Source organism: Rhincodon typus, chromosome 2, assembly GCF_021869965.1.
Source record: "Rhincodon typus isolate 14 chromosome 2, sRhiTyp1.1, whole genome shotgun sequence".
NCBI lineage: Eukaryota > Metazoa > Chordata > Chondrichthyes > Orectolobiformes > Rhincodontidae > Rhincodon > Rhincodon typus.
In genome coordinates, this window is record NC_063333.1 from 2,068,282 (window position 1) to 2,090,096 (window position 21,815).

A 21,815-nucleotide genomic window follows, 5' to 3' on the forward strand; every position below is an offset into this window, starting at 1 on the left:
ACTCATGGACAAAGACGAGAGTGGTCCTAAAGGAAGAGCGCTGAACTGGGGGAAGGCCAACTATAGCAAAATTCGACAGGAGCTGGGGAATGTGGATTGGGAGCAGCTGTTTGAGGGTAAATCCATATTTAATATGTGGGAGGCTTTTAAAGAGAGGTTGATTAGAGTGCAGGACAGACAGTTCCCTGTGAAAATGAGGGATAGAAAGGGCAAGATTAGGGAACCATGGATGACAGGTGAAATTGTGAGATTATCAAAGAGGAAAAAGGAAGCATACATAAGGTCTAGGCGACTGAAAACAGACGAAGCTTTGGAAGAATATCAGGAAAGTAGGACCAATCTGAAACGAGGAATTAAGAGGGCTAAAAGAGGTCATGAAATATCTTCAGCAAACAGGGTTAAGGAAGATCCCAAAGCCTTTTATTTGTACATAAGGAGCAAGAGGATAACTAGAGAAAGGGTTGGCCCACTCAAGGACAAAGGAGTTCAGTTATACGAGGAGTCAGAGAAAATGAGTGAGATTCTTAATGGGTACATTGCATCAGTATTCACTGAGGAGAGGTTCATGACGGATGTTGAGGTTAGGGATAGATGTTTGATTACTCTAGGTCAAATCGGCATAAGGAGGGGAGGAAGTGTTGGGTATTCTAAAAGGCTTTAGCGTGGACAAGTCCCCAGGTCCAGATGGGATCTATCCCAGGTTATTGAGGGAAGCGAGAGGGGAAATAGCTGGGGCCTTAACAGATATCTTTGCAGCATCCTTGAGCACGGGTGAGGTCCTGGAGGATTGGAGAACTACTAATGTTGTCCCCTTGTTTAAGAAGGGTAGCAAGGATAATCCAGGTAATTATAGACCTGTGAGCCTGACGTCAGTGGTGGGGAAGCTGCTGGAGAAGATACTGAGGGATAGGATCTATTTACACTTGGTAGAAAATGGGCTTATTAGTGATAGGCAGCATGGTTTTGTGCAGGGAAGGTCATGTCTTACCAACTTGATAGAATTCTTTGAGGAAGTGACAAAGTTGATAGATGAGGGAAGGGCTGTAGATGTCATATACATGGACTTCAGTAAGGCGTTTGATAAGGTTCCCCATGGTAGGCTGATGGAGAAAGTGAAGTCGCATGGGGTCCAGGGTGTACTAGCTGGATGGATAGAGAACTGGCTGGGCAATAGGAGACAGAGTTGTAGTGGAAGGGAGTTTCTCAAAATGGAGAACTGTGACCAGTGGTGTTCCACAGGGATCCGTGGTGGGACCACTGTTGTTTGTGATATACATAAATGATCTGGAGGAAGGTGTAGATGGTCTGATTAGCAAGTTTGCAGATGACACTAAGATTGGTGGAGTACCAGATAGTGAAGGGGACTGTTGGAGAATGCAGCAGAGTATAGATAGATTGGAGAGTTGGGCAGAGAAATGGCAGATGGAGTTCAATCCAGGCAAATGCGAGGTGATGCATTTTGGAAGATCCAATTTAAGAGCGAACTATGTGGTAAATGGAAAAGCCCTGGGGAAAACTGATGCACAGAGAGATCTGGGTGTTCAGGTCCATTGTACCCTGAAGGTGGCATTGCAGGTCGATAGAGTGGTCAAGAAGGCATACGGCATGCTTTCATTCATCGGACGGGATATTGAGTACAAGAGTTGGCAGGTCATGTTGCAGTTGTATAGGACTTTGGTTCGACCACATTTGGAATACTGCGTACAGTTCTGGTCGCCACATTATCAAAAGGATGTGGATGCTTCGGAGAGGGTGCAGAGGAGGTTCACCAGGATGTTGGGTCGTATGGACGGTGCTAGCTATGAAGAGAGGTTGAGTAGATTAGGATTATTTACAATAGAAAGACGGAGGTTGAGATGGACCTGATTGAGGTCTACAAAATCATGAGAGGTATAGACAGGGTGGATAACAAGGAGCTTTTTCCCAGAGTGGGGAACTCAATTACTAGGGGTCACGATTTCAAGGTGAGAGGGGAAAAGTTTAAGGGAGATATGCGTGGCAAGTTCTTTACGCAGAGGGTGGTGGGTGCCTGGAATGTGTTGCCAGCGGAGGTGGTAGAGGCGGGCACGATAGCGTCATTTAAGATGTATCTAGATGGATACATGAATGGGCAGGGAGCAGAGGGATACAGATCCTTGGAAAATAGGTGACAGGTTTAGATAGAGTATCTGGATCGGCGCAGGCTTGGAGGGCCGAAGGGCCTGTTCCTCTGCTGCAATTTTCTTTGTTCTGTGTTCAAACGCCTTCATTATCCTGTGCCTCCACTTTCAAGGAACTATGTACCTGCACTCCAAAGTTTCTTTGTTCGGCAACACTGCTCAAGGCCCAACCATTAATGGTAAGTCCTACCTTTGTTTGCAACACTTCACATTTATCTAAATTTAATTTCATCTGTCTCTCCTCGCCCCATTGGCCCATCTGGTAAAGAGACTGCCGGGGTTAGAAACTGAACACAATTCAAACCAGCAGAGAACCTGATGGGAAGACTGGGATTCCCCACATCCCTTGACCCCTAACCCCACCCTGCTGTACCCTCATTACTTCCCCTGGACCCCCTGAGTGTGGGGGACTCTGCACTCTCACCCACACCCTGAGGACCCTCCAACTGCAAACGTCACCCTTTCACCCATGTCCTGAGTGATGTTCACCCATCACTCCCCAACAGCCAGGCCCTGCACCCACCCCCACCCACACCACACCAAATCACTCTCCAAGAGTGCCCCCTCGATCACCCTGGAGAAGACCCAGCACCTCCCGCCTTGCCCAGCCATCACAGCCTGAAGATCTTATCCCTTACTCCTCCCACGTGTCTCCCCACCCCCTGGGCCCAGTGAGGGTCTTGGTAAATCAGGTCACTGACCGTCAGTGCCCCCTGACCTCGACTGCCAGGGATACAGGATGAAGAAGTGCATGCTGGGGCAGAAATCACAGGCCGCTAACGACTGAAATGGGATCACTCTGCGGTTTGGGATCCCCGAGGCTGGACAGAAGGAAAATACACACATGACCACAGCAATGCAACATCCCTCCATCAGCACCCAGACCCAATCACCCCTACCCTTAACACCACCCCCCACCCCCCATGGTCCCACACTCCCCCCCCCCCCCCTCGCGGGACTCACATTCATCCCCCACCACATGGGTCTCTCCCTCACCCTCAGCGTTATCTCTCCCTCACCGTCCCAAACCAGAGCCCCACCCCCGTTTCTCCATCAGAGAAGGTGTCAGCCCATCCCAGGGGTCTCACCAGGCTTCCCCATCTTTTACCCATCACTCAACCCTAAGCCCCAGGCTCTCACCCCAGCCTAGGCCCTCTCTGGTCTCCTAATCCCTCAGCACCCCCAGTCCTGCTGTCCCACTGCCTGGGAGGAGTTGCAGAGGGAGAGTCAGCTGAACGGTGTGTGTGATGGAGCATCAAGAGACAGAGGCTGGGGTGGGGGAAGGGGTGAGAGAGGCAGGGGGAGGGAGTAGAGAGAGGGGGGAGGGGGGGACAGAGTTGAGGGAGAGAAAGAGGGTGGGGAGAGGGGAGGTGAAAGACAGGGAGGGTGGAGGGGAGAGAGAGGTCGGGGGGGAGAGTGGAGAGAGGACAGAGAGAGAGAGAGAGAGAGAGAGAGAACGCGGGAAGGGGAGAGAGTGGGGAGGGGAGAGAGGAAGGAGGGGAGAGAGGGAGGTCGGGGGAGGGGGGGAGAGGGGAGAGGGGGGGGGGGGGGGGGGAGAGATCACAATGGAGGGAAAGAGGGACAGAGACACAGTGTTCGTAGAATAAACGCTGCCCTTGCACCTTGCCTTCTCTTGCCCCCTCTCCAACATCCTCCAACTCATTTTGCCCCCACCCTGTGTCTTACACCCTGCCTGTTCCCCACTTGCCCCCTCCTCACTGTTATTACCCTCTAATATTCTCTTGGCTTACCCACCTGTCACTCCTCCCCAGGCCCCTCTCCTGCCTCAATTAAAAACCCACTTAGCTGTTTCGCTCTGACACTGACCTTCAAAGCTGAGAATGACTTTATCCAACGAGATCTGTAAAGGAGAACGCAATCCAAGTGAGGTTAGCACTTACATTAAAACCCACATCACTGCCCCATCGTTCCTGGCTCATGGGAACTCTGGCACCACAGAAACAGTGAGAGTGGCAAACGGTCATTCAACCCCCTTGACTATACTGAATGGCATGGCAGGCTAAGTCCAATCATCCAGGTCAGCACTGCATCGCGCCCCCAACACTCCACCCCCCCACCCCCACTTTCTCCCCATACCCTTTGACCCCTTTAACCCAAAGAACAATATGTAATTCCTTCTTGAAATCACACCATGTTTTGGCCTCAACTGTTTTCTGTGGGAGTGAACCAGACACAGTTCACCAGCTGAGGCTGAATCATTCAAAATTCTCTGCTCTCGCACACTGTGCCTACAAACTATTTTTTTCTTATTTGCTTGTGAGCTTCATTAGCTTATTCAGCATTTATTGCCCATCCCTAATTGCGCTGGAGAAGGGTAAATACTGGGGAAACAACAAACACTTCCATTGATATAGCAGCAGAAACTCCCAACAGCCGCACTGAACATAAGAACATAAGAACTAGGAGCAGGAGTAGGCCGTCTGGCCCTTCGAGCCTGCTCCGCCATTTAATAAGATCATGGCTGATCCTTTCGTGGACTCAGATCCACTTACCCGCGTTCTCACCGTATCCCTTAATTCCTTTATTGTTCAAAAAAAATCTACCTTTTTTTTAAAAGTGGTTACTGAAGTAGCGTCAACTACTTCACTGGGCAAGGAATTCCATAGATTAACAACCCTCTGGGTGAAGAAATTCCTTCCCAGTTCAGTCCTAAATCTGCTCCCTCTAATCTTGAGGCTATGCCCTCTTGTCCTAGCTTCACCTGCCAGTGGAAACATCCTCTCTACTTCTATCTTATCTATTCCCTTTATAATTTTACATGTTTCTATAAGATCCCCCCTCAATCTTCTGAATTCCAATGAATATAATCCCAATCTACTCAGTCTCTCCTCATAAGCCAACCCCCTCAACTCCAGAATCAACCTAGTGAACCTCCTTTGCACCCACTCCAGTACCAGTACATCCTTTCTCAAGTAAGGAGACCAAAACTGCACACAGTACTCCAGGTGTGGCCTCACCAGCACCTTGTACAGCTGCAACATAACCTGTCTGCTTTTTATTTCAATCCCTTTAGCAATGAAGGACAAAATTCCATTTGCCTTCCTAATTACTTGTTGTACCTGCAGACCTACCTTCACAGAATACTGAACAAGGCCACTCAGCCCATCAGGTCCACATGGGCTCTCTAAAGAACATCCCACCCAGATTTTCTACCCTACCCTTGTAACCCACATTTACCCATAACTAGCCCACCTAGCCTGAAACACCCTACTGGACAATGTACCGTGGCCAATCCACTTAACCTGCACATCTAGCGAGTTCATACCCAGTCACACCAAGAGAAATATTCGGGTCAAGAAGCTCATGTGAACAGGTAGGTTCCAAGGAGAGTCTGAGGGGAGGACAGAGCGAGAGAGAGGGATAAATAGGTTTGTTGGGTGGGGAGATGGGGGATGGGATTTATTTCACATCTCAGGATGGTTGGAGAGTGAGCAAAGGCAACACAGCAGCAGGCACCTCAACTGAATCGGTTGGAGATACGTCAAGTTCACCCATCTTCATCATTTTGGCTTTTCCGAGGAATGTTCCCAGCTCCTGGACCGATGGACTCTCCCGTTTGATGGGCTGCGTCAAGAACATGGAGGAGTCTGTCTCCTCTTCACAGTCCTCAATCTTGGGCATGGTGAAATCAATGTGAGATTTCTGACACAATGCACGCACCCGGGCACAGACATTCACCAGCTCTGCAATAAAAATACAATGGCGCAGAGAACAGAATAATCTCCCTGACAAGGAGGATAAAGAGAGAGACAATGAACTGGAAACAACTGAGTCATTTGGTGCGTTTAACAAATTGAGACATCTCAAGCACCTTCCATGGCACTATAAACAGTGTGACACCATTCCATGTAAGGCGATACTGGGTCAATTGCAAAAATGCTTAGTCAAAATTCTGAAGAGGTGCTTTAAAGGAAAAAAGGCGAGGTAGAGGTGGAAGGTCTGTATTCCAGAAACCAAGGCAACCGAAGGCAGTGCTACCAAGGGTTAAGAAATTAAAATTGTGGTTGCTCAAGGCCACAATTATGTTCAAGAGATTACAGATATTTGAGAGTTATCTTTCTGGAAGAAATTACAGGAATAGGTAGGATTGAGGCTATTTGTAAACAATTATTGGAATTTTACGGTCACGATGCTACGTGGCTGGGCATGCTATAGATCAGTGAGCAAATGCGTGGATAAGGAATAGGACTTGAGAGTTAAACACTTGCAGCAACAAAGTTTTGGATGACTTCAGACTAGGCAGGAGTGAGTTGGAATAGTTGAGTTGAGGTTACAGAGGACGAATGATTTGTCCCATCTCATCTGCTTCAGAAACAAAGTCGGGTAATATCAGGGCAATGGCAATTGATATCTCAGTGATGGCAATAACGAGAGATTGGAAGCTCATCTCGGGATCCAATGTGACGCGAAGGAGCCAGTAGACTGTCTAAATATTGGCCTGCACTGGGAGAGGGGAGTCAGTAGCTGGGAACAAAGTCTTCACCGAAGATAGAAGAATAAATTTCACCGTTTACAATTATGGAAAGAAAAACAGAAATTGTTGGAAAAGCTCAGCAGGTCTGGCAGCATCTGTGAAGAGAAATTAGAGTTAACGTTTCAGGTCCAGTGACCCTTCCTCAGAAGTTTTCCCTGAGCTTTTCCAGCAATTTCTGGTTAACAGCATCTGTGGTTCGTTCGCTTTTCATTTGCCTTAACGGAGTCAAATTTTTGCTCATCTAGTACTGGATATGGGATAAACTCTGATAAACAAGACTGGAGGGTTGGAGAGCGATGCTGAGGAGGTCGAACTGGGAGTCGAGGGTACACATAAAAACTGTGCCATTAGATGCTGTCTCGGGATATAGCACGCAGATGGGAAATGGGAGGGGGCAAAAAGAGATTCTTGGGGGACACCAGGGTTAATGTTGAGAGAGTAGGCAGTGATGATGGAAAAGGGGGGGCAGTGAGGGGTAAGGGGAGGCAGTGACAGGGAAAGTGGGGGGACAGTGAGGGGAAAGGGGTGACAGTGAGGGGGAAGGGGTGGCAGTGAGGGGGAGGGGGGGGCAGTGAGGTGGAAGGGGCTGCAGTGAAAGGGGAAGGGGTGGCAGTGAGAAGATGATCATGTGGATCAGAAATGCTAGCATAGAGCAGATGGGCTGAAGGACTTATTCCTGTGATATCTTCTGAAATTGCAGGGTGACAATGTACAGGAAAATAATGTGGCAATAAATGCTGGCCTAGCCAACGATACCCTCATGCCATGAGTGAATTTTAAAAAAAAAACTTACTGGGAATTATTTCATCGATTATCCTGACTGGTTTCAGCATGGGTTCAAACTGCACACACAGCTCCTTGTGGATCTCTTCCAGAACATGCTTCAGCTGAGAGTAAATGACATCCTTGAAGCAAGACCAGAGGACATCAATTAGAGTTAAATACAGTGCTGTACTACCAACCACCACCACAAAGTGGCAGTGTTCACCACCAAACCATTCAAAATTCCTGATAAATCATTGGAATCAAAGACAATCATAGAGATGCACAGCACAGAAACAGATCCTTCAGTCCAACTCGTCTATGCTGACCAGATATCCTAAATTAATCTAGTCCCATTTACCAGCATTTAGCCCATATCCCTCTGAACCTTCCTATTCGTGTACCCACCAGACGCCTTTTAAATGTTGCAATTATACCAGCCTCCACCACTTCCTCTGGCAGCTCATTCCATACACACATCACCCTCTGTGTGAAAAAGTTACCCCTTGCGTCAATTTTAAATCTTTCCCCTCTCACCTTAAACCTATACCCTCTAGTTTTGGACTCCCCTACCCCGGGGAAAAGACCTTGGCTATTCACCCTATCCATGCCCCTCAGCCTCCGACACTCCAGGGAAAATAACCCCAACCTATTCAGCCTCTCCCAATAACTCAAACCCTCCAAACCTGGCAACATCCTTGTAAATCTTTTCGGAACCATTTCAAGTTTCACAACATCCTTCCTATAGCAGGGAGACCAGAATTGCACCCAGTATTCCAATAGCAGCCTAACCAATGCCTTGTACAGCCCCAACATGACCTCCCAACTCCTATACTCGATGCACTGCCCAATGACGGTAAGCGTACCAAATGCTGCCTTCACTATCCCGTCTACCTGCGACTCCAGTTTCAAGGAATTATGAACCTGAACTCCAAGGTCTCTTTGTTCAGCAACACTCCCCAGAACCTTACCAATAAGTGTATAAGTCCTGCCCTGATTTGCCTTTTCAAAATACAGCACCTCACGTTTATCTAAATTAAGCTCCATTTGTCACTCCTCGGCCCATTGGCCCATCTGATTAAGATCCCGCTGTACTCTGAAGTAACCTTCTTCACTATCCACTACACCTCCAATTTTGGTGTCATCTGCAAATTTGACTAACCATATCTCCTATGATCACATCCAAATCATTTATATAAATGACAAAAAGCAGTGGACCCAGCTCTGATCCTGTGGCACACCACTGTCACAGGCCTCCAGTCTGAAAAGCAACCCTCCTCCACCACCCTCTGCCTTCTACCTTCAAGCAGTTCTGTATCCAAACAGCTAGTTCTCCCTGTATTCCATGTGATCTAACCTTGCTAACCGGTCTACCATGTGGAACCTTGTTGAATGTCTTAATGAAGTCCATATAGATCACATCCACCACTCTGCCCTCATCAATCCTCTTCATTACTTCTTCAAACAACTCAATCAAGTTAGTGAGAAATGATTTCCCACGCACAAAGCCAGGCTGTCTATCCCTAATCCGTCCTTGCCTTTCCAAATATGTGGAAATCCTGTCCCGCAGGATTCCCTCCAACAACTTGCCACCACCGCTGTCAGGCTCACCAGACTATAGTTCCCTGGCTTTTCCTTATCACCTTTCTTAAATAACGGCAAAACATTAGCCAACCTCCAGTCTTCCGGCACCTTACCTGTGGCTATCGAAGATACAAATACCTCAGCATGGGGCCCAGCAATCTCTTCCCTTGCTTCCCACACTGTTCTAGGGTACACCTGATCAGGTCCCGGGGATTTATCCACCTTTATACATTTTAAGACGCCCTGCAGCTCCTCCTTTGTAATATGGACATTTTTCAAGATGGCGCTATTTATTTCCCCACATTCTCTATCTTCCATATCCTTCTCCAGGGTCAGAAATCACACAACACCAGGTTATAGTCCAACAGGTTTATTTGAAAACACAAGCTTTTGGAGCCTCAGTCCTCCTTCAAGCACGCAACTTATAGACAGTCAGTTAATATGGCATTTTATAAATACCTACCTTAGAAATAAAACCAGTCTGACTCCAAACCAAAACACAAACAGATTCTAAACAAGGCCTCACACCTAACATGTATTGTCTGACCTAAAATATCACCTCTTTCTTTACTCTGATAAAACCTGTAGTTCTCTCAGGACAGTGACTTGAAAAGAATTTGGGAATTTACAGAAACATATTAATCAATTAAAATCTTCTAAATGATTAAAGATTTAAGAGGATCTTCTGTCTGTTTAATACATCCTCATCAGTGGTGTGACCCTTTGATCTTATACTTATAAATTCTGTGTCTGATACTACCTCTCTCACTAACACCTGAAGGAGGACTGAGGCTCCAAAAGCTTGTGTTTTCAAATAAACCTGTTGGACTATAACCTGGTGTTGTGTGATTTCTGACCTTGTCCAACCCAGTCCAACCCAGTCCAACACCGGCACCTCCACCTCAATGGCTTCTCCACAGTAAACACTGATGCAAAATATTCCTTTAGTATCTCCCTGATCTCCTGTGGCTCCGCACATCGGTGGCCTTGCTGATCTTTAAGGGGCCCTATTCTCTCCCTAGTCACCCTTTTGTTCCTAACATATTTGTAGAATCCCCTTTGGATTCTCCTTAACCCTATTTGCGACATCTAACTCATGTCCCCATTTTGTCCTCCTGATTTCCCTCTTAAGTATACGCCTTCTGCCTTTATGCTCTTCTAGGGATTCACTTGGTCCCTGCTGTCTAAAGCAGACACATGCTTCCTTCTTTTTCTTTACCAAAACCTCCATTTCTCTCGTCATCCAGCGTTCCCTACATCTACTAGCCTTGTCCTTCATCCTAACAGGAATATGCTGTCTCTGGACTCTTATCTCATTTTTGAAGGCTTCCCATTTTCCAGCCATCCCTTTACCTGCAAACATCCGTCCCCAATCAACTTTTGAAAGTTCTTGAATAATAGTCAAAAATTGGCCTTGCTCCAATTTAGAGCTTTAACTTTTAGATCCAATCTATCCTTTTCCATCACTATTTTAAAACTAATAGAATTATGGTCACTGGCCCCAAACAGCTTCCCCATCGACACCTCAGTCACCTGCTCTGCCTCATTTCCCCAAGAGTAGGTCAAGTTTTGCACCTTCTCTAGCAGGTACATCTACATGCTGCACCAGAAAATTTTCCTGTACACAGTTAAATTCCTCTCCATCCAAGCCCTCAACACTATGGCAGTCCCAGACTAAGTTGGGAAAGTTACAATCCCCTACCATAACCACCTTATCACGCTTACAGATAACTGAGACATCCTTAAGAATTTGTCTCTCAATTTCCTGCTGACTACTGGGGGATGATGTCTATTGTACAATCCCAATGAGATGATCATCCCTTTCTTATTTCTCAGTTCCATCCAAAAAACTTCCCTGAATGTATCCCAGGAATATCCTTCCCAAGTACAGCCGTTATGTTATCCCTAATCAACAATGCCACACCCCCTCCTCTCTTGCCCTGCTTTCTATCCTTCCTATAGCATCAATACCCTGGAACATTAAGCTGCCAGTCCTATCCAACCCTGAGCCACGTCTGTGATTGCTATGACATCCCAATCCCATGCTCTGAATTAATCTGCCTTACCTGTTAGGCCTCTTGCATTGAAATAAATGCAGTTTAGTTTATCAGCCCTTTCTCATTCTCTGCTTTACTCCTGACTGTTTGACTTATCCCTTTTCCCAACTGTATCAGTCTCAGACTGCTCTCTTTCCTCACTATCTCCATAGGTCACACCCCTCCAAAATCAACCCCCCCACTTTACTCGTTTAAATCCTCCCGAACAGTTCTAGCAAATCGGCCCACCAGTATATTAGTCCCCTTCAAATTCAGGCAACCTATCCTTCTTAAACAGGTCACTTCTACCCCAGAAGAAATTCCAATGATCCAAAAATGTGAATCCTTCTCCCTTGCACCAGCTCCTCAGCCACGCATTCATCTTCTTTATCCTTCTATTCCTACCCTCACTAGGTTGTGGCACCGGGAGTAATCCAGATATTACTGCCCTCCTTTATAAATTCCTGCCTAACTTCCTACATTCTCTCCCCAGAATCTCATTCTTTTCCGAGAGTCATAGAGTCATACAGCACGGAAACAGTCCCTTCAGTCCAAGCCAAACTTAATCCCAAACTAAACTCGTCCCACCTAGGGGAGGCAATGGACAGGTGGTATTCACTGGTGACCTCTGTCCCCCCCGCAATACCCCGCTCTAATGCTTCCCTGGAATCCCTGACCCCTCACCAGGGACCTTTGTCCCTGACCTCTGACCTGTAGCAGGCTGAGTTGCTCCATGAGTTTCCGGGAGGCAGTACAGAAGACGCGGTCTCTGTGCTCCCGGACGTACTGCTGCATGTGGGATTTCATCCGGCCAAAGGAACCTGATCCAGATTCAGATTGACACGCTGGAGGGAGATAGGGGTTAAAAAGGCACACTGTGTATATCTCCTCCTACCCACCCCACCACCCAACTCCCAGTAAACATTAGTACTAGAAAACACACACATCGGCATTTCCACAGCACCTTTCAGGGCCCTAATACACCTCACAGCTCCTTTCAGCAAAGGACGCATTTATGACATTTGTTTTGTTGTAATACACAATGCGGCTGCCAATACGCAAAACAGGACAATGCGGTGCTCCCTCGGCGCTGACCCTCCGACAGTGCGGCACTCCCTCGGCGCTGACCCTCTGACAGTACGGCGCTCCCTCGGCACTGACCCTCCTACAGCGTGGCGCTCCCTTGGGCACTGACCCTCCGACTGCGCGGCGCTCCCTCGGCACAGACCCTCCGACAGCGCGGCGCTCCCTCGGCACTGACCCTCCGACAGCGCGGCACTCCCTCAGCACTGACCCTCCGACAACACCCACTCCCTCAGCACTGACCCTCTGACAGCGTGGTGCTCCCTCAGCACTGACCCTCCAACAGTGCAGTGTTCCCTCAGCATTGACCCTCTGACAGTGCGGTGCCTTACCTTCGTAGGCAGGTATCATTTCCCTTTGAACACTTGGTGTCAATATCCTGGAGACAACTCGCTGACGTGCAGTGATGTCCACCATTAACATCAAGGTAAAGTTCTGCAACTGTGAGGGAGGAAAAGAGAGAGAGAGAGAGAAAGAGTGAGAAAGTATGAAGGGGGAGAAGAGAGAGTATGAAGGAGAGAGTGAGAGAATATGAGGGAGAGAGAGAAAGTGAGCATTGAATGAGACTGAGTGTGATAGGGAGTGAAGGAATGAAGGAGTGAGGGAGAGAGAAAGCAATGGTGTGACAGAAAGAATGAATGAGGCAGAAAGAATGTCTGAGAGTGAGAGAGAGATACATTATCCTGATGATCGTCAAAAGCTCCCTGGGCCTGTATGTTTCCACGTTGGGGACAATCTGTCTTGAGTATCAATCTGACCTTGTTTCTCAGAGCATAAACAATAATGACCAGCAACATAGCAACAGGATTTGAGACACTGTGACACAGCGCTGACGGATGAGAGAATTGGGTCCAGTGCACACGACAACCTTCAGCCCATAGTCCATGCTAGCTCCATCAAAGCAATTTACTGAGTACCATTCTCTCTCGCCTTCTTCCCCAACGCTTCATGTTTTATCCTCTTCAGATAATTATTCAATTCCTCTTGAAGGCTTTATTTGAAGCTGCCTGTACCACACACACAGGTTGTGCACTCCAGACCCTGTCCACTCCCTGTGGGAAATCTTTCTCATCATGTCACTGTTGCTTCATTTGACACTTACCCTCTGTTTCTCAACCCTTCCACCAATCAGAACAGTTTCGTTGCTCTGTTGAAAATTATTTCGAAAATTTCAATTAAATCTCCTCACTACATTCCCATAGAATCCCTACAGTGTGGAAGCAGGCCATTCAGCCCATTGAGTCCTCACCAACCCTCCAAAGGGGATCCCACCCTATCCCTGCAACCCTGCATTTCCCATGGCCAATCCACCCAAACCTGACATCCCTGGACACTACGGGCAATTTAGCATGGCCAATCCACCCCAACCTTTTGACTCTGCGATGAAACCGGAGCACCAGGAGGAAACCCACACAGACGCAGGGAGGACGTGCAAACCCCACACAGACAGTCACCTGAGGGTGGAAGTGAACCTGGATCCCTGGCACTGAGAGGCAGCAGTGCTAACCACCGAGCCACTGTGCCACCCAAGGAAAACGGCTAATATTCTTGAGTAGATTTGTAGCTCGGGTTGTGGATGTTGTGGTTGGTTCACTCGCCGAGCTGGTCCATTAGTTTGCAGACGTTTCATTACCCTGCTGGGTAACATCATCAGTGCAGCCTCTGATGAAGCACTGTTGTGTTTTCCCGCCTGGTATTTAAACTCTGGGGTCCAATGGATTCGATTACCACATTTCCAGTTTTCCTTGGTGTATATATAGGGTCTAGTTCTATGTGTTTATTGATGGCTTTCTTGGTGGAGAACCAGGCCTCCAGAAATTCCCGTGCTTGTCTCTGTTTGGCCTGTCCTAGAATCCTGATATTGTCCCAGTTGAGCTGGTGTCACCTTATCTGTATGTATGGAGATGAGTGAGTATTGGTCGTGTCTTTTTGTTGCTAGTTGGTGTTCATGTGTTTTCGTACCCAATTTTCTTCCTGTCTGTCCAACGTAATGTTTGTCGAAGTCCTTGCATGGAATCTTGTATATTACGTTGGTTCTGTCCATAGTGGACACTGCATAGTAATATTGTCACTGGCCGAGTAACCCATTACTGAAGCTGTATCTGGGGACCAAGGTTGGAACCCCACCACTTCAGATGGTAAAATTTGGATTCAACAAAATTTTGGAAGATAGTAGTCATTATTATTGAGGCCATCTGGTAGCCTAATGGTAACTATGCAAATTATTGATTGTTGTAAAACAAAAACCCACCTTGTCCAATAATGTCCTTTAGGCAAATAAATCTCCCCTCCTTACCAGGTCTGACGTACACATGACTCCAAACTCATAGCAATGTTGTTGTCTCTTAACTGTCCTCTGAGTAATTCGGGATGGGCAGTGACAAGCACATACAATTGCAGATTCAAAAAAACTTAAATGACTTGGCACTTGACTTGAGTATCTGCAATAGATGCTGCTTGGAATCAGGTTGACACTTTGTTTTCTTATTTGAATTAATCTTAAACTTTATCCTTTATTGTTGAAAAAAGATACATTTGTCAAAGCTTATTGTCTGGCACCCATCAGAACAATTTGCAAGAATACAACTTCTAAGAGAAAACCAACATTTTTTGACTTCACTCGTGGGACATGGACGCCCCATTTATTATAGGTCTCTAGTCACCCCTTGAGAAGCTGATGCTGAGCTGCTATCTTGAACCACTGCAGTCCATTGACCCAAAAAGCTGTTATAGAAAGAATTTCCAAATCTGACCCAGTGACACTGAAGAAATGGTGAAATATTTCAATGTCAGGATCATGAGTGGCTTTTTGGTGGGGGAGGGGGGTAGATCTTGCAGGGATGGTTTTACCATGTATCTACTGCCCTTGGTCCTTCTAGATGGAAATGGTTGCGGATTTAGAAGGTGTTGTCTAACTTTTGTCTGCAGTTTATCTTGTAGGTAGTACACACTGCTGCTACTGAGCGTCGGTGGTGGAGGGAGTGGATGCTTGTGGATGTGGTGCCAATCAAGTGGGGGCTGCTTTGTCCTGTGTGCTGTCAACTCTTATGAGTGTTGTTGGGGCTGCACCCATCCAGGCAACTGGTGAGTATTCCATCACACTCCTGACTTGAGCCTTGTAGACGGTGGGACAGGTTTTGGGGAGTCAGGAGGGGAGTTACTCGCCGCAGTATTCCTAGCCTCTGACCTGCTCTTGTAGCCACTGTGTTTACGTGATGAGTCCAGTTGAGTTTCTGCAATGGTAACCCCCAGGATGTTGTTAGTGGGGGGGATTCACTGTGGGTAATGCCGTTGAATGTCAAGGGGCGGTGGTTTGGTTGTCTCTTATTGAAGATGGTCATTGCCTGGTATTCTTGTGGTGCACATGTTACTTGCCACTTATCAGCCGAAGTCTAAAATTTTGTCCAGGTCTTGCTGATTTGGACACGGGCTGCTTCAGTACCTGAGGAGTTGCAAATGGTGTTGAACATCCCCACATCTGACTTTATGATAGAGGGAAGGTCATTGATGAAGCAGCTGAAGATAGTATAGCATGTGACACTACCCTGAGGAACTCCTGCAGAGATGTTCTGGAGATGAGATGACTGACTTCCCACAACCACGACCATCTTCCTCTGTGTCAGGTATGACTCCAACCAGTGGACAGAGTTTTCCCTCATACCAATCGATTCCAGTTTTGCTCAGGCTCCTTGATGCCACACTCGGTCGAATGCAGGCTTGATATCAAGGGCTGTCACTCTCACCTCACCTCTGGAATTCAGCTCTTTTGTCCATGTTTGAACCAAGGCTGTAATGAGGTCAGGAGCCGAGTGACCCTGGCGGAACCCAAACTGGGCATCACTGAGCAGGTTATTGCTGAGCAGGTGCTGCTTGATAGCGCTGTTAATAACACCTTCCATCACTTTACTGATGATCGAGAGGAGACTGATGGGGCGGTAACTAGCCGGGTTGGATTTGTTCTGCTTTGTGTGTACAGGACATTTTCTACATTGTCGGGTAGATCCCAGTGTTGAAACTATACAGGAACAGCTTGGCTAGGGGAGCGGCAAGTTCTGGAGCATAAGTCTTCAGTACTATTATCAGAATGTTGTCAGGGCCCGTAGCCTTTGCAATATCCAGTGTCTCCAATTGTTTGTTGATATCACGTGGGGTGGGTCGAATTGGCTGAAGACTGGTATCTATGATGCTGGGGACCACAGGATGAGGCCGAGATGGATCATCCAGTTGGCACTCATGGCTGAAGATCACTGCGAATGCTTCAGCCTTATCTTTTGTACTGATGAGCTGGGCTCTTCCAAATTGAGGATGGGGATATTTGTGGAGCCTCCTCCTCCAGTGAGTTGTTTAATTGTCCACCACCATTCACGACTGGATGTGGCAGGACTGCAGAGCTTAGATCTGATCCATTGGTTGTGGGATCACTTAGCTCTGTCTATCACTTACTGGTTATATTGTTTGGCGTGCAAGTATTCCTGTTTGGTGGCTCCACCAGGTTGACACCTCATCTTCAGGTATGCCTGGTGCTGCTCCTGGCCTGCCTTCCTGCGCTCTCCATTGAACCAGGGTTGAAGCCCTGGCTTGATGGTAATGGTTGAGTGGGGGATATGCCAGGCCATGAGGTTACAGATTGTGCTGGAGTACAATTCTGCTGCTGTTGATGGCCCACAGCGCCTCATGGATGCTCAATCTTGGGTTGCTAGATCTGTGCGAAGTCTGTCCCATTTAGCACGGTGATAGTGCCACACAACACGATGGAGGTTGTTCTCAATGTGAAGGTGGGACTTCATCTCCACAAGGACTGTGCGATGGTCACTCTTACCGATACTGTCATGGACAGATGTATCTGCAGCTGGCAGATTAGTAAGGATGAGATCAAGTATGTTTTTCCCTCTTGTTGGTTCCCTCATCACCTGCTGCACGGTGGTACAGTGGTTAGCACTGCTGCCTCACAGCGCCAGGGACCCAGGTTCGATTCCAGCCTCGGGCGACTGTCTGTGTGGAGTTTGCACATTCTCCCCGTGTCTGCGTGGGTTTCCTCCGGGTGCTCCAGTTTCCTCCCACAGTCCAAAGATGTGCAGGCTAGGTGGATTGGCCATGCTAAATTGCCCATAGTGTTCAGGGAGGTGTAGATTAGGTGGGTTATAGGGGATGGGTCTGGGTGGGATGCTCTGAGGTTCAGTGTGGACTTGTTGGGCCGAAGGGCCTGTTTCCACACTGTAGAGATTCTATGATTCTATTCTATGACAGTCTAGCAGCTATGTCCTTTGGGATCCGACCCGTTCGATCAGTAGTACTGCTGCTGAGCTACTCTTGGTGGTGGACATTGAAATCCCCTACCCAGAGTACATTTTGTGCCCTTGCCATCCTCAGTGCTTCCTCCAAGTGTTGCTCAACATGAAGGAGTACCGATTCACCAGCTGAGGGAGGACGGTATGTGGTAATCAGCAGGAGGTTTCCTTGCCCATGTTTAACCTGAAGCCACAGGACTTCATGCGATCCATGTTCAATGTCAAGGCAACTCCCTCCTGACTGTATACCACTGTGCCACCACCTCAGCTGGGTCTGTGTTGCCAGTGGGACAGGACACATTCATGGATGGTGATAATGACATTTGGGATGTTGTAATAGTCTTACAGTTAAAGAGATATTAAGCACGGAAACAGTCCCTTCGGTCCAACTCGTTCATGCCAACCTGATATCCTAAATTAAACTTGTCCTATTTACCAGCATTTGGCCCATATCCCTCTAAACCCTTCCTATTCACATACCCATCCAGATGGCTTTTAAATGTTGTAATTGTACCAGCCTCCACCACTTCCTCCGGCAGCTCATTCGATACACACACCACCCTCTACATGAAAATACTGCCCCTCGCGTCATTTTAAATCTTTCCCCTCTCACCTTAAACCTATGCCACTCTAGTTTTGGACTTGCCCCACCCCAGGGAAAAGACCTTGGCTATTTATCCTATTCAAGCCCCTCACGATTTTATAAACCTTTATAAGGTCACCCCTCAGCCTCCAACGATCCAGGGAAAATAACCCCAGCATATTCAGCCTCTCCCTGTAGCTCAAACCCTCCAACCCTGACAACATCCTTGTAAATCTTTTCTGAACCCTTTCAAGTTTCATAACATCCCTCCTTTAGGAGGGAGACCAGAATTGTACACAATATTCCAAAAGTGGCCTAACCAATGCCTTGTACAGCCCCAACATGACCTCCCAACTCCTGTACTCAACGCACTGACAAATAAAGGCAAGCATACCAAACACCACCTTCACTATCCTAACTACCTGTGACTCCACTTCCAAGGAGCTATGAACCTGCACTCCAAGGTCTCTTTGTTCAGCAACACTCCCCAGGACCTTATCATTAAGTGTATAAGTCCTGCCCTGATTTCCCTTTCCAAAATACAGCACCTCATTTATGTAAATTAAACTCCATCTGCCACTCCTATTGGCCCATTTGATCAAGATCCCGTTGTACTCTGAAGTAACCTTCTTTGCTGTCCACTCCAGCTCCAATTTTGGTGTCATCCTATATTTTGGCTCTAGCTCCCCGATATTAGTAAGGAGGACTGTACAATGTTGACAGGGAAGCGTTTGCCATTGTCACTTCTTCTCCTAGACCAAAGCACGTGGTCCGTCTGGCTTCATTCCCTTTCTGAGACGTTTTAGAGATTTCGATTCAACTGAGTGTCAGAGGGCCGTTGAGAGACAACCCCATTTGCTGTGGGTCTGGAGTCATATGAAGGCCAGACCGGGTAAGGATGGTAGATTTCCATCCCTGAGGGACATTAGTGACCCAGATGGGTTTTGTCCAACAGTGGTCAGCATTCCACTTTTAATTCCAGATTTTTACTGAATTCAAAATCCACCATCTGCCAAGGTGAGATTTGAACCCGGGTCACCAAAACGTTAGATTACAGTGCAAGGGAGGAGAGAGCTGACTGGTTGGCTAGTGGACTCTGATTGGTGGAGGTATTGCCATGCATAATGCACCAGTTGATGATGAGTAACAGTTAACAGACAGACTTTAAATTTTAAACCAGGCAGCTTGACTGACTGGTTGGAGGCAGGAGGGAGGAGGGTGTGAGCTCGTCTCGGAGAGGGGGATGGGGGGGGGGGTGGGGGCGGGGGGAAGAGGTGGTGGTACCTGCGTCACGCCACATGTAGCAGACAGCGAGGGTTACTCTGCACTGACCTTGGCTTCCACCGCAGGGAGCTGCTGCCTCAGGATGTAATCCACAGGCTGTGTGTCCCCCTCAATCCGCCACAGCCGCTGCTTCAGGTCACTGAAGAAATGGCGGAGGTTGTCGAGCACGGCCGCCTTGAACTTGTGCAAATGATGGAACACCGACTTGCTGCAGAGGTGAGAGTCACTGTGTGCCCAGGGAAACCAAGCCAAGCAATTGTCAGACAAGGAGAACAGAACAAATTCCCCACCCCATCCACCCTCTCCTCTCCTCCCCTCACCTGCCAGCACTCATTCCCACACTCTGTCCCAGTCTAAACCCTGCCTCGCCTCCCTCCAGCTCTGCAACATTGGAGGACAGCAGGAACCTAAAGGAAATCACTTTGAGCCAGTTCCCTCACTTCACTACATCATAGCTGACCTTTCACCTCATTTTTCTGCACTATGCCAACATCCTTGAGATTGTCAATATGCAGCATTTTCAATGAAATCAACTCAAGCCCACTATTCTCCACTATCCGCACTTTTCAGAGTCTCCACAAATCTATCAATGTCAGTCTTATATAATCCTTTGCAGCAAAGTATTCAATAAATTTAAAAGCGCTGAATTCCAGAGGTAACATGGAAGTGACAGCCCTTGACATCAAGGCTGCATTCAACCAAGTGTGGCATCAAGGACCCCGAGCAATTCTGGAATTAATGGGTACTGGTGAAAGTCTCTCCTCTGGTTGGAGTCATATCTGGCACGTAGGAAGATGGTTGCGGGTGTTGGAGGTCAATCATCTAAGCTCCATCATAAGGTCAGAAGTGTGGATGTTCGCAGATAAATGCACAATGTTCAGTACCATTCGCAACTCATCAGATACTGAAGCAGTCCCTGTTCAAATGCAACAAGATCTCGACAATATCCAGGTTTGGGCTGACAAGTGGCAAGTAACATTTGTGCCACACAATTGCCAGGCAATGGCCATTATCAATAAAAAACAATCTAACCACCGCCCCTTGGGATTCAATGGTGTTACCATCACTGAATCCCCCACTATCAACATCGGGGGGGTTATCATTGACCAGAAACTCAACTGGGCTCACCACATAAACACAGAGGCTACAACAGCAGGTCAGACGCCAGGAATACTGCAGCAAGTCACTCACCTCCTGACTCCCCAAAGCCTGTCCACCATCTACAAGGCACAAGCCAGGAGTGTGATGGGATACTCCCCACTTGCCTGGATGGGTGCAGCCCCAACAACACTCGAGAATCTTGACACCATCCAGCACTTGATTGGCACTACTTCCGCAAACATCCACTCCCTTCACCACTGATACTCAAATGCAGCAGCAGTGTGTACTATTTACAAGATGCACTACAGAAATTCACCAAAGATCCTCAGACTGCACCTTCCAAAGCCACAACTACTACCATCTCGAAGGACAAGGGCTGCAGATACATGGGAAATTCCCCTCCAAGTCACTCACCGTCCTGACTTGGAATTATATCGTCGTTCCTTCACTGTCACTGGGTCAATATTCTAGAATTCCCTCCCTCAGGGCAATGTGGGTCAACCCACAGCAGGAAGACTGCAGCCATTCAAGAAGGCAGCTCACCCCCACCTTCTCAAGGGGCAACTAGGGACGGGCAAGAAATGTTGGCCAGTCGGCAACACCCATGTCCCATGAGTGAATAAAAAGCCTCTCATCATAGGATAGCGTCTCATCTTCGGTACCAGTCTAATGAATGTTGTTGCATTCTAAGATTAAGTACATCTTTCTTCGGGACAGAGACCACAAGTACTTCAGGTGACACCAGTGCCCACAAATAATTGCAGTGAGACTTCTTCATTCCAATTCCTTTGTAATAAAAGCTAAAGTGCCATCTCAGTCCCTACCACCTTGCTGTACATGCATATTAACTTACAAAATCAAAATGTACATGGACCTCGTTTCCCATCAGAACATTTTCCCTTGCTCATGATTTAAAAAAGATTCTGCTTTTCTACATCACCTTCTGAAGAGATAACTTCACTTGGCACTCACTCTACCTCTCTGCCCGCCCTGTTTCCTCCTTCCCCTGCCCCTGCCCCTGCCCCCTGCCAGCTAGTAGAGGCTCCCAGATTCAGTTGATTTACCTGAACACCTCACTCCAGACAACCGTGAGGGGAATGAACATTGGGGAGGTCAGCTCCTCGTTGAAGTCAACAGCGCCATAAGCAGGTGAGATAAAACTCCCATCACGGTCACATGCAGCCTTATAGGTTGGATACGGGTATCCGCTGGGGGGCTAAGTGGCACACAGGAGAGGTAAAGAAGAGAAAAATTACTCCTGGGAAAGCAATGGCTCACTCATTGGGCCCAGGGCTGCACAGGGAGCTGAGGCTCCAGCTCAGCACAATGAATAGGAGGACCAGGGCTACTGGTGAGTACACTACACAGGGGCAATCAGTGCTACAGGCAACCATACAGCACGGCGAGGGCCGGGGCTACAGGCTAGCATCGGGCCAGAGG

At 47.8% G+C, this 21,815-nt stretch overlaps 1 protein-coding gene across 4 annotated transcripts in view; it reads right to left on the reverse strand.

Moving 5' to 3' along the window:
- Positions 1-21,815, reverse strand: part of LOC109924381 — a 236,088-nt gene that overhangs the window by 150,347 nt on the left and 63,926 nt on the right. For all 4 annotated transcript variants that reach the window (XM_048612860.1, XM_048612846.1, XM_048612858.1 and 1 more), the window contains exons 19-26: positions 21,440-21,591; positions 19,323-19,500; positions 12,452-12,560; positions 11,748-11,881; positions 7,448-7,559; positions 5,637-5,863; positions 3,987-4,020; positions 2,861-2,980 (exon numbers count right to left, since the gene is read on the reverse strand). In XM_048612860.1, coding sequence (XP_048468817.1) covers positions 2,861-2,980; positions 3,987-4,020; positions 5,637-5,863; positions 7,448-7,559; positions 11,748-11,881; positions 12,452-12,560; positions 19,323-19,500; positions 21,440-21,591 — 1,066 coding nt within the window. The remainder of the gene's footprint in view (positions 1-2,860; positions 2,981-3,986; positions 4,021-5,636; positions 5,864-7,447; positions 7,560-11,747; positions 11,882-12,451; positions 12,561-19,322; positions 19,501-21,439; positions 21,592-21,815) is intronic.